Genomic DNA, 13703 nt, shown 5'->3' on the forward strand with positions numbered 1-13703 from the left:
GCAGCCAATGATTACAACAGACCCCAACCGCTGTATCCAGTCAGTTTAAACTGGAACTGACCAATAGCATGCACCGGTGGGAAGATCTATTGTGCTGCATTGTATATAAGTTGGGATTGTTGTTGGGTCTCTCTAGTTCAGTTGTTGCCTCTTGTACCATCATGCTGGGATCACAATCAAGAGCTGAAATGAACTGTCAGTGTCCCCTCTGAATCCATGGATTTAACACAAAACATCAATTTTCTGCATGGGAACTGATCACCATAGGCTGGATATGAGCTGTAATTCTGGGGGATTCCCAAGTCCCACCAGGAGGCTGGCATCCCTAAATCAAACAGGGCCAAAAGCCTACAAGAGGCATGACATATCCGTTCCCAAGCAAAGTGCCTTACTGGTGTAGGTTCGATACAGACCATGCAAGGTCTGTCCTGCACACATGACAAATAACTACTACCCAGTGAAAGGCTATGAGAGAGGATGGATATATGTGTGTAAAGGTACCCCAAGAGCTTCGTCATGGAAAGGCTAGCCAAGCAGGGCTGGCTTTGTTCCCTATTAATGTTACCAGGGTCTCTATGGCAACAACAGATCTCTCCATCTCTGTCCATCACTCTGTGCTATCATGTTGCTATCATGATAAGACGGAGTTCTAGGTAAAGCAAAAACAAATCACGATGATATCGAATGCTTGACAAAAAGCATTGCCAAATGAAAACAACGAGTGATAACTGGTAGGCACAAACCGGTGAAAACCACAAGGAAGTGGTGCTATTAAGTTGGTGCCAGCCAGTTGGAAAAGAGCAGTTATTAAAAAGAAGCTTCTGAAAATGTCATTAAGATTACTTGAGTGGGCATCGTGCTCAGAAAATGCAGTATGCTCAGCTACGGTAAAAGACAATCGATACTAAAGAGGCAGAAAGAAGAAGAAAAGAGGCCTGCTAGATCAGACCAATGACCCTTTTGGTCCACCATCCTATTTCACACAGGACTGACAGGGTTCAGAGGTCAACGTCTTCCCCTGATGTTGTCTCCTTTCAGAGGTCTACTGTCTCTGAATATTGAGGTTTCCTTTTTGCCCCATCCCCTTCATCATAGGATAGTTACTGGTCCTTGTGCTGTGTCTGCATTCATTCTACCAAGAAACACAACAATTCTAATAGATTGTTAATTATTTTCATCATGGTCCCTATTATGCAAGGTATTTTCCAAAAGTCACGTAAAATCCTGAAAAATTAAGCTGTCTTGTCATATTAGTTATGGTGTGGGAGCAAGCTGGAATGCAAAAATAGATAAATCAAGCTTTTGAAAGGCCCACTTAGATAAGAAGAGACCTGCCCTTCTTTTGTTGCGGCTTCCTAAGCCTCAACCTCCAAAAGTTACAATTGAAACTGGAGTTTAGATACTTAGAGGGAATATTTAAACTAAACATGCATTGACTTCGAAGCATACTCTGTTGGGGGAAAGGTTGTGGTGTTTTGTTTAGTACCATGTGCAGCTGTACAGCTTCCCCACAACTTTGGTTCCTTACTCCAGTTTCTCAGAATATCAGTAGTTTCAGTCTGAAGCCCATAGGCCAAAAATGATAATTCTGGAACCTGTCGTCCTGACCCTCTCTTTGGTGCCTTCATTCCTATGACTTTAACCACGTAGTCTGATAGACAGAAATTAAGATGAAACTCTCCATTGCTACATCTCCAGGCCACAAAAAAAACATAACTTGATTATTTTCTGCTATTAACATAAAGACAGAGTCACTTCTTTCAGACAGACAGCTTTGAGCCCTCTTTTCTTTCAAATGTAAGGCGTCTTAAGGGAAAGTTAATTGGTTTTCAAGGACACAATGTAAGCAAAATAAAGAACAGCCAGAGGAAAGAGTAATTGTCAGATAGAAAAGTAATCAGCACAGAAACTATAGAGTCCAAATAAATTTAGGCACAGTTTTTGAAATCGAAATCTCTGCTTTGGGTAAATTACCCAGTTTTCTAGATTAGTCTGGCAGTGTACATAATAGAATGTTCTGTATTCTCTTTAAAATAATATCTAGCCACTTGGATGCTTCATGTACTTATTCATCCCCGTGATCAGTTAGTCTTCTTTCTACAGTTTCAGATGGCAATCATTGGAGAAATATTTCATATCGGAAGTTACTGAGATGGGATTCTCTAGCCATGAATATGCACACAATATGGAAGCCTTTTTGATTACTGACTTGGGGGGGGGGGACCTCATCCCTTACTTGATCAATTGCAATCCTAACTTCAAATTTAAAATTATGATTATTCCTTTCTCCATTTAGGGGCCAAATCTTAATGTTGCATTCCAGTCCCTTCCATTTCCCGATATTTACTTCCTAGTAACATAAAAGGCATTTCCCCATATACTTTACTTTGGAAAAGGCAGTAATCCATGTTTCGAGACTTGGGGCCATTCCGCACTCGTTCAAAATTGCACAATGGTTGCAAATTGAAATCGCTACTGTTTTGCTGTTATGCACAACGTCATTGACAATCTGCAACACTCCTGAAACCAATTCGCAAAAAGCGCTTTGTTGTAGTGCTTTCAGGGAAATCCCAAAAAGTGGATTCACCCTCCGGAAAGCGCTACACTCTTGCAACCAATCTGCAACACTAGTGGGAAAGTTCTGTGCGTTACCATTGTTGCGGTTTCTGCAAAGACCCTCCCCCTAGCTCTCTCCTCTGATCTTCCGGCAAAGCGATCACCATTTTTTTTTCTCGGAGTGAGTGGAGATCAATGCACCAGCGAGCCTTCATTTGCCCAGTGAGGCTTCCCCGGCTGCAGTCCCTCCCCAGAGCTGTTTAAAGTCACCAAGCACCAAGCAACACACAGCCCCATTTGCTGGTTTATTTTCCCTTTATTTTTCACTCTATTTTCGGCTGAAAATCGCGCGCATGCGGGGGGGGTATTTTTTTTTTCACTCGGGGAGAGTGTGGCAACGATGAAACGGCAGCTCAAACACCACCTGCTAGTTAGATGGGTCTCTTGGTTGCAATGAATCAACGTGTGTGTGTTTTTTTTAAAAACCTTCCTTAAAGGGAAAGGGGCTTTTTGGGAGCATGATAACAGCTGACCATTGGCTGCTTGACAGCCAGGGGCGAGACAAAGCTCGGCAATATCGCTTCCTGGCTAGCGATTTTTGCCGAGACCAGAAACCTGTGGGAAACAATAGAAACGCAACTGGATTCCACTACAAAGGCAGGTATGCATAACGACAAATTCCACTATTTAAAATGACATTTTTTCGTTCCGCAACCAATTTGCTACATAGATCCTGGTGCGGAATGGCCTTTGTAATTTCCAAGTGTGCTTCCAAATGCTTACAACATTTGTTTATTTCCCCAGTGCTTTGACAAAAGGCAGTTCTAAAACATTGGCTGAAGAGAAGACGACCTTTCTGAGCACACCCGGGGAACCCATGGAACCAACCAATGGCATATGGAACGCCATCTTGGCTACAATATACACAGCTGTGTTTATTGGAGGGGTGTGCGGAGTCATCAAAATATCATTTCTGCTGGTCAAAATGAATACTTTGTCAGTGACCACAACAGCAATTATAAATCTGGTGGTGGTTCACAGCCTTTTCCTTGTGACTGTGCCCTTTCGGGTGTACTACTACATCACGGGCAAATGGGTCTTTGAGCACCACTTCTGTAAAATTGTCAGCGCAATGATACACATGCACATGTACCTCACCTTTCTGTTCTATGTGCTTGTTTTGGTAGCCAGGGGCCTTATTTTCTTTAAGTGCAAAGATAAGTTGGAGTTCTTCAGGAACTTTCATGCTGTGGCAAGCAGTGCAGCAATATGGATTCTGGCTGTTATTATTGCTCTGCCTCTCCTTCTTATTTATTATGGGAAAACAGGGGATTATGGGAATAACACCTGCTTTAGATTTCAGCAAGAACTAAAGAACTACTCTGTAAAAGTACTGAACTACGTTGTCATTGCTGTTATGGTTGCAATTACTTGTACTCTTCTGGCCCTGCAAGTCTTCATCATTCTCAAAGTGGTAAACCGACTATCAGGGTCCATTTGCTCCCACCAAGAGTTCCGGGCCCAGTTAAAAAGTTTGCTTTTTGTGTGTGTCATAATTCTTTGTTTCCTTCCTTACCACCTTTTCCGGATTTATTACCTTTGGGAACATAAGGATAATTCTCAGTTGGAGGTTTACAATGAAATTTGTTTGAGTCTCACAGCAATCAGCTGCCTTGATTTGTTGTCCTTCGTGTTAAGTGGAAGCCGGTTCTGGAGGCAAGAAAACATTCTATTTTCATGCTGTCACACAACAACCTGCTGCGTAGGGACAGGGTTGCCTGCCAGATAGGAGAGAGGTATCCAGCTCGGGGGTTTTCGGACTCATCATTTTTAGACATTGTACATATTTTACGGCCCAGAGAGGTATCAACAATGCATTCTTGACTACATTTTCATGGATGTTGCGTAGCAGTTTCAAGCCAAGTGCATCATAATTAGAGATTTATGTTCTTTTCCTATTTTAAGAAAACAAGTGGAATGTGGGAAAATCTCTAAGTGCCATATTTATAAAGGGAGACCATAAAACAAAGTCAATGACTCTTTATCTATATGTATGCATATATTGGTTTACTGCAGGGGTGGCCAAATTATGGCTCTCTAAATGTCCATGGGCTAGAATTTCCATCAAATTTGCCATCAAATGCCAACAATGCCCCTGTGTTCTCTACATAGGACAAACATGTCAAGCCCTCTGCCAAAGGATCAATGGACACAGGTCTGACATCAAAAACCACAGGGCTGAAAAACCTGTAGGGGACCACTTCAGCCTTCCAGGACGTTCAATAAGGCAGTGGTCTCCAACCTTTTTATCACTGGGGACCACTCAACGCCGGGGACCACTCAACGGGGACCACTCAACGCCTTTTACTGAGGCCCGGTGGGGGGGTAGTTTACTCCTCTACTCTCAACCACTGCCCTAGTGCTCTCTGATTGCTATGGTAATGTTTAAACATCCCTTCAAAATAAGATACAGACACGCCACAACAATGAAGTGTGTTGTAAAGGGCTGGGGGGGATCAAGTAAAGGGCTGGGGGGGGGGAGAAGGCGTCCTTCGGGGCCCACCTCCAATTAGTCGAAGGACCACATGTGGTCCCTGGCCCACAGGTTGGGGATCGCTACAATAAGGGACCTGAAAGTGGCTGTTTTATTGCCAAGGAACTTTAAGAATAGGCTAGAAAGGGAAATTGCAGAAATGCAAGTTATTACAACTTAGAACTATGTCATACCCTGGACTCAACAAGGATATAGTTTTTATATCTCACTATGCATGCTAACCTTGTTTAGCTCGTGCATCCACATTCCTCACAATTTATGTTATTTGGGACAATGCGACTGTAAGGTGAGGTTAATATGGAATGGAATTTTGAGTTTAACTCCCTGGTCTTGGGATGAGATAGTTGCCAGCTCAGCAATTCACTTGCAGGGATGTTTCACACTTGGTTGGAGATGGATGGGGCCAGCAGCAAATGGTGGGGTGGGAGCCGTTGATCACTGACATAGACAGTTTTATTTCTCCTATGTTTTTGTGAACTACAACTGAATTTGACGTTACTGATTGGCTGTCTATGGCTGTATCTGGATGTTGTGACACAGTTTACTAACTTAACAGAATTAACTTTTGCTTATATATTCCCACTGTCATGATGGTCAGTTCATAGTCTGGGGAAGAGTGCTTGCACTCGAAAGCTCATGTCCAATGTTGTTACATAATGACTAGACCAGGGGTAGTCAAACTGCGGCCCTCCAGATGTCCATGGACTACAATTCCCACGAGCCCCTGCCAGTGAACGCTGGCAGGGGCTCGTGGGAATTGTAGTCCATGGACATCTGGAGGGCCACAGTTTGACTACCCCTGGATTAGACCCACCTAGAGTGCCCGTTAGATTTGTCTAGATCTCCTGAGTTTATGGTACCCACAAGTTGTAAATATATTCAAAACCCAACAGTTTATCTGTTCTTTATGGAAACCAAGAATCATAGAAGGGCATTTACCCTTGCAAGATGTTCTGCCTTAACATCTGTAATACAAAAACATTCTGAAGGCCGAGAGAACATGCGTATGTAGATCAAGGGAATTAGAGACCCTTGGACACGTTTTCTTTAGGTGCCTATTCTATGCAATACGCTGCAGTAAGATCATAGCTTCCTTTTAGCTTTGGTTTCTTAGAGCATCAGAAGAAGGAAAACTCAAAATACTCCTCTCAGGGGAAACACTGATATCTCTAAAGAGCTAACTAAATATTGTGCTGTAGCTAGCAAGTTACATCAAACATACATTTGCACTAGAAACTTGTTATGAATTTTGATAATTTAGTTTTGCTTTTAAAATATTCCTATTTCATAGGATTTTAAATTCTTTATTTTTGTGAGTACTTCATGTCAGAGGTAGTCAACCTGTGGTCCTCCAGATGTCCATGGACTACAATTCCCATGAGCCCCTGCCAGCAAATGCTGGCAGGGGCTCATGGGAATTGTAGTCCATGAACATCTGGAGGACCACAGGTTGACTACCCCTGCTTTATGTGAACTGCCCTGAGCCTTCAGGGAGGGTGGTATACAAATTAAATAAATAAATAAATAAATAAATAAATAAATAAATAAATAAATAAATAAATAAATAAATAAATAAATAAATAAATAAATAAATAAATAAATAAATACTGGTTTACAATATGTTGTAATAATTATAATGTTGTTCTGGGGTTTTAAGTGTTTTTGTACCTGGCTTGGGGCCGTATATCAATAAATCTGAAACAAATCCGAAAAATCAATCTGACTAATTGCATTCATTGACTCCTGCCACTCTTTTATTATCGACCCTGATTGCGTTATCATGCTCAGACATAATGACAAACAGAACTGACTTTAGTGGGGTTTAGAATGAACTCTGATGTTGGATGTATTTTCTTCCAATCTGAGGGGGACATCCTCTGAAATGACAGTAACAACTGTATTGATATAAAATGGCAACTTGCTCCTTTGGTCATTTAGATGTGTCCGTCTAGATGCCCAGTTGTGACATGCAGATAGTAGAGAGAGCACAAACACAAAGGTTCCCCCTCAAAAAAAAATTGGGGGCGAGATGTGTTACCAGTATCCAGTTTAGAGACCAGACAGAAAACACAAATGTTAAAGACTGTATTTATGAAAGGAGTAGTTGATGAAGCTCACTAACAGAATAGTGTTGGTGAATTACCCATCTCACTAACCCCTCCAGCATGGATAAAGTGCCAACTCACAGAAAAGGGAGGGGAGGAATGCTGACAAAACATGGTGAGGGGGGAATGGTAGGAGTCAACTAATCACTTTCCCAGGAGCTGATTGGATAAGAACTAGCATTGTAAATTGAATGAGAAAGGGGGGGAGGGGAAGGCGGTTGATGGTGGCAGCAATGCTTCTGGGGGGGAGGGAACAATGGCGGCCACAGACAAAAAAACCCGAATGCTGCAGTTTCCCCATTGAAGATCCCTGAATTAGAACCCACTTCAAAAAATGAAAACGGTGTATCCGAGATTCTCTTGTTGCGGGGTGAGTGGGTGGGCAATTTGGGTCTTTGCTTGAAAAGGCAGATTTTAGTGCAGAAACGGACAAACAAGTTTAAAAGGCAAAGCTGAATGATATCTATCAGTAATGTGAAGGGACAAAGGTGTTTAATTCTTCTACGCCCATATGGTTCAACAAATTGAAGCTGACACACATACACCCACCCGCTGCCTGTGGGTTATTCGACCTAAAAAGGAAAATATACAGGTAAGGATCAAATTGGACATGATGCAAGGCTAGGACCTTCTGTATGAAACAAAGAAACAAAACGAATAAGCTGTCCCATGCCAACAGTGTAGAAAGACCACAGGGGAAGCAAGAAAGCTTTCCTCCTGCCCTTGTCCCCTTGTATTTAAATTGCCCCTTGAAGTTGCAAATAGGTGCATGGGGAGAAGGGAAGGCAGCTGCACACCTTCAAAGCATCTATGGGGGCAAGGATGCTAACTGGAGTTCAAAAATCCATGGGCGATCCTAATCCTGTATCATTTATAGCTTGACCTTTAGGATGATGCTTTTGAAGCTTTTCCCCATGAAGCATAATTGGTTGTTTCACAGATGGAGTTATTGTCAGAGGGAAAGGCCACCGCTGTCTCCAAAGCATGTGAGGCACCCTGCTCTCTTGGTTGCAGCCTAGAGAATATTGGCAGGATCTGGTTGCTACAGCCTGGCTCTGGCAGCAATTTAAGTATTGGGCCAGATCCATTTGAAGGGAGTCTGCGCCTGCCTCTTTTGGGGGGGAGAAGCAGGAAGTGTCATGCCTGGCTTAGGGGTTACTGCTTGGCTCCACCCAAAGGTGGCTTCAGACACATGCAGAGTCTTGCGCCCATAAGGCACCACTGGTCTTGCCATTCCAGGGCTACTCCCAGCCTGCAAGCTTCAGCAGTTAGCAGACAGGTCACCTGATGCCTGGATCCATGCCCTGAGCCACACCAGTGCTTTGGTGGCTGTAATCAATCAAGGTTGTGGCCCGTTAGACCCCCAACTCGGTTGTATTGTGCATTTTCTCTCGTTCCTGCCTCGCCCCCTGCACCCTCACTTGCCCTTAGGACTGCAAACCAAGAATTTATCTGCCTGAATCACACAGTTGTACAGCCTTTCCTAACAGAAAAAAATTAAATCATTAGCTGTACAGACCATTTGATTTAGATTTCTCTCCAGGCTATTATTCATACACAACTTGCTTTAGTTCTTAAGGTCACCATATAGTCACCAAGGCAACAACGGTTCTTTCTTCATTTATGCCAGGTGCGTTTATGTAGGCAAGACACCTGCGTAATAAGGAGCATTCCCGGAATACAAGGCAAAAATACAGATGGTCTGTCTGAACTGGTGGAAATTAGAACACGTTTCGTGAACAATCTGAAAAGCCGAGGAAAGAATGAGTGGAGAAATGTCTCTTCTTGATGAAGATCAAGCATCCAAGGACTTCTTTCAAACTTTTCAGCATTGTAGTAACAGATGGGAAGAGGCAGTAGTGGTAGCAATGGCAGTACGGTGTAGTGGTTAGAGTGCTGGACAGAGATCTGGAAGGTGTGGGGTTCAATCCCTACCGTTCCATGGATGCTCATTGGGTGACTGTGAGAGAGTCACTCTGGCAGGACAGTGTCTGGGTCCTTCCTGGGGAGACAAGTAGGGCATAGTTATACAAATAAATACATTCCTCTGGGTTAGGGTTAGGGTTTAATGGTCTAGCCATTAAAGAATGGAACCAATAGCCCAACCATCTGAAGCCCAACCATCCAAGGTGACTCTAGGAGCAAACACCATCATATAAACCGGGCTTGTGCATCTTGTGGCTCATCGGGCTGCATGCAGCTATGCACGGCAGCACACTATGGCTTCATTGAACCTCTTGTCTTTTTGCCCTGGAGTGCAAAAACAGTTGCATGCCTGGAAGACCATCTTTCATGGTTGGTGGACTATTTGGCCAAATGAATCACAAACAGTGGTGCAAATCTAATGCAGTTCCATGGTGTGCATGGGCATGGGCTGACTGCTTACCATCCAACAGTCCTTCAAGTCCAACCCAGCTGTCTATTCTCCTGTCTCCCCTCCTCCCATTAGACATGGTCACATCCCTTACCTATAAGGGATCTATAAGCAAATTCTCTGGTATCTATAGCAACAGCAGCCAACCAACAGCTGGCCCACTTCTCCTTCAGTTCCTCTTTTTGCAACACAAGCAAGGGGCTGATCCAAGCAGGGATGGCAGCACAGCAGGGCAGCTTCTCCTCCCTCAAAGTCAAATGCTCCCTACTTGGATGAATTCATCCACCTTGGGGTAGTGGTTAAGAGCAGCTGCTTCTAATCTGGAGAGCTGGATTTGATTCCCTGCTTCTCCACACACAGCCAGCTAAGTGACCTTGGGCTAGTCACAGCCCTGTTAGAGATATTCTTGCATAGCAATTGTGTCAGAGCTCTCTTAGCCCTGCCTACCTCACAGGGTGTCTGCTGTGGGGAGAGGAAGGGAAGGTGACTGTCAGCTATTTTGAGACTCCTTCAGGTAGTGACCAGCAGGGCATAAAAAACAACCCTTCTTCTTCTTTTCTGTTGGTTTAAGAAAAAGAAAGGACCATTCTCTTTGATTATCCTAAAAATCTGTGCTGAAAATCTGGCAGGGGCTCATGGGAATTGTAGTCCATGGACCTCTGGAGGGCCACAGTTTGCCCACCCCAGTCTAGACAGGTAGTTGGAATCCCTGTTTCAACACGGCAGAAGTGTGTGTCCTCTCTTCCAAGTATTTTAGGAAAGCGGCTTGCAACACTCTACTTATAGCAAATCATTGGTCTACAGCGGGGTAGTCAAACTGCGGCCCTCCAGATGTCCATAGACTACAATTCCCAGGAGCCCCTGCCACCATTCGCTGGCAGGGGCTCCTGGGAATTGTAGTCCATGGATATCTGGAGGGCTGCAGTTTGACTACCCCTGGTCTACAGGCTCCTGTTCTCTCTCTGTGGTGTGGGTTTCTCTTTGACTCATCTTCCGCCTTGCTGCCTAACTCCATCTGCTGGTATAGAAAAAAGATGTCACCCAATGTTCCCCCCGCCCTCGAGTAAACATGCTTGGGTTGTGCTATCATCAGTCTAATAATCTGGGAGACTGAGCTTGTTCGGCTTGCCTTTGGAGACTGCAGCAGCAGCTGTAAATCATTTTATCATCTGTTCTCAAGCATAAAAGAGCACGCACAGCAGGTAATTCTGCGGTGACTTGTGGCTTCAGCACTCTTGCTAAACCGTGCAAGGTAGGTTGGTGTGATACAACAATGAGTGGGCAAATAAAAGGAATGTCTGTAAAATGGCCATTCTGCTACCAGATCCAAATTAATTTAGTACTAGGAGATTAAACTCTAACTAGACCAATCAAGGAAGCTGGAATTGCCATTAATACTTTTAAAAAACACTATATAACATGGCAGGTAAGAACATAAATACATCTTGCCTTTTCCTTGAGTAATTTAACTGTTCACTAGAAACCTCAGCATTTTGGAGCTCTCAAAATCCTGTGTTTGCTTTACTTTCAGCAATAATACCCAAGTGGGGTGAAATGCTGGTAAAGGCCTAACAGGAATACCCCCCCTTGCTCTTAAATGTGAAATTGCTTCCCTGCCTACCTGCCTACATGATGGACGGATGGACAGACAGACAGACAGATTAGGAGGGAGGGACCGACAGACACAGGCAGATGTTTCATTTTGTGTATCCAACGTGGTTCCTAAAACATGTGTATATACGCTGCTTCACTGCCTGGGGAGCCTTACAGAAAACGAGTCACATGAATTCTCCATTGTGCAGTTTTAACTTTTCAGACCTTGCTTCATGGAAACGCCTTATTGCAGGGCTGCATTACCAATTCTTGGTGCTGCTGAATGTCCAGGAGAAAGATGCCCTCTCCTTGAATAGATAGATGCTTAATGGGCAGAAATGGGCAGTTGAGGATTCTCTTGGCAGGGATTGGCAGTACATCAAACAGTACATCAAACTGTTATTAAAGGGACAGCTGGAGGGGCCATTTTGAACACTGCAAAGAAGTCTTCTACAGCAGTTGGATTCCTGCAATTGCATACAAATCCTGCAGTTATGCAGATGATGGAGTAGCTCTGGCATAAGGCTATTCATTACGGTTAATTCACGTTAACCACTATTAATTTGGGGACTTTTTCCTGGAATCTGGGGTAAGGGTAATGTTAATATTGGAGCATTTCCAGTTTCCAGCTGCAGAGAAGCTATTGCTCATTTTGGGAAAGGGGATGTGGTTGTTGAGGGCTGACGGTGTGTGTCTCTGTGTGTTTTCAGTCGTGGACGTCTATCCGGCTTGGTGTGGGCCTTGCAAAGTGGTGGTGAAGCTGTTCAGAAAATGAAAAACTGAATACGATGAAGATGGCTTTCTCGATTTTGCTGTGGCGAGGATAGAAATATTAAACTTTCCTATGAGAAATACACTTGTTTTGTGGTTGCTGTTACCTTCTTTCATTCATGATGTTGTTGAAGAAGACTTGCCAACTCTTGAGTCAGGAAATTCCTGGATAGAGCCTGGTAGGTTGGGGTCTGGGAAGGGATCTCCAAAGCAGCCATTTCCTCCAAGGACCTGACCTCTGTAAACTAGAGATCAGTTGCACCTCTGGGAGATCTCCAGGTCCCATATGGAGGTTGGCAACCCTATGGTGAAGTCTGTGATTAAACCTCAGTGGCTTGTCATCCTTGCCTGCATTCCAAGGCAGGCGCTATGACCCAGTGGCTTCCTTCAGCTCAGGCAGCATTCCAGATTGAAGACTTGCTTCCACCCAGCCACTCAGACAGCCGTTGGCCTGGATGCCGTTCCTGTGCCTCTGGCCACTCAGGGGGAAGGTGAGCCTCCTCCCATCAGGATTGGCTGCTCTCAGGTAGCACGTGGAGTTCTGTTGGTGTAATTTGGGAGTTTATGTTAAATAGCAGAGTTATTATATAAACAATGAGACCAGACAAGGCAATTATACTATATATAACCCGAATATATATAAAATGCATAGCTTCCTTAGCTCATACAGGAGCATTACACGTTAGCTGTTGCATGGTGAAGATTCAAGATGGATCTACCTAAATGCCTAAAGCAGGTCTCTTCTCAAACAAAGGGAGGAAGGAGAATTCTTCTCTTCCTGCTAAACTTGTGGATGTGGTAAAGAAGCACAAGGCAACGGCCCTTAAACAGATCTGCATATCTATACATAGACCACATGACCCACTCTGCCTGTCCCCACTAGCAACAAGTGTAAACAAATAGTTAACCCTGTAACTGATACACTAATGACACACTAATGACACACTAATGACACACTTTAAGGACACACTAATGATAAAACACGTAAAAACAAAAGACGAGAGCAGGGCCTCTTCTGCATGATGGATAAGCTGATGAAAACTCACTAAATACATAGTTGTTTTTCTGATCTCTGCACAGAAGAGTTAATTTACTCTGCAAAACTGATTTTGCTCTGCATGATGAACTGCCTCTTCAGTGCTTTAAGTGTCTTTTAAGCGTTGTTTCTGAAAGATGCTTTTGACTGATTCATTTCTCTCCTGCCTGCCTGAGACAGGCTATTAGCCATGCAGAGAAGATCTTTAGTTATGCAGATGAGTGACAGAATTCGAGAACAAAGCGCAGTTGGCAAAACTACAGGGGGCAGGGCTATGAATTGTTTCATGCAGAGAGCATTGCAACATAGTTTTTCAACAGACTATATTAAATGCAGAACAACAATTGTAATATAATAAAGCAGTCTAAACTGGTTGTTTTTTAAACTGTTTTATTTGGCTCTGTGCAGAATACCTCCTATTCACCCATAATCCAGTGCTTCAAAGCAGTGTCATTTTAGAAGAAGAAGAAGAGTTGGTTCTCATATGCCGCTTTTCTCTCCCCGAAGGAGTCTCAAAGTGACTTACAGTCGCCTTCCCTTTCCTTTCCTCACAACAGACACCCTGTGAAGTGGGTGAGGCTGAGAGAGCCCTGATATTCCTGCTCAATTAGAACAGTTTTATCAGCGCCGTGGGGAACCCAAGGTCACCCAGCTGGCCGCATGTGGGGGAGTACAGATTCAAACCCTGCTCGCCAGATTAGAAATCCACATTCC

At 43.8% G+C, this 13703-nt stretch overlaps 1 protein-coding gene across 1 annotated transcript; it reads left to right on the forward strand.

Moving 5' to 3' along the window:
- Positions 1-3414: 3414 nt before the first annotated feature.
- On the forward strand, positions 3415-5052 carry GPR141 (G protein-coupled receptor 141). The gene has a single exon (XM_077303750.1). It carries the CDS (start codon positions 3434-3436, stop codon positions 4343-4345), a length of 912 nt encoding a protein of 303 aa, XP_077159865.1. The 5' UTR covers positions 3415-3433; the 3' UTR covers positions 4346-5052.
- Positions 5053-13703: the final 8651 nt, after the last annotated feature.

The sequence above is a fragment of the Paroedura picta genome, chromosome 11 (genome assembly GCF_049243985.1).
Source record: "Paroedura picta isolate Pp20150507F chromosome 11, Ppicta_v3.0, whole genome shotgun sequence".
Taxonomy (NCBI): Eukaryota; Metazoa; Chordata; class Lepidosauria; order Squamata; family Gekkonidae; genus Paroedura; species Paroedura picta.

Coding starts and splice junctions, on each gene's coding strand:
- GPR141 (XM_077303750.1), top strand. CDS start 3,434: ATGGAACCAACCAATGGCATATGGAACGCCATCTTGGCTACAATATAC.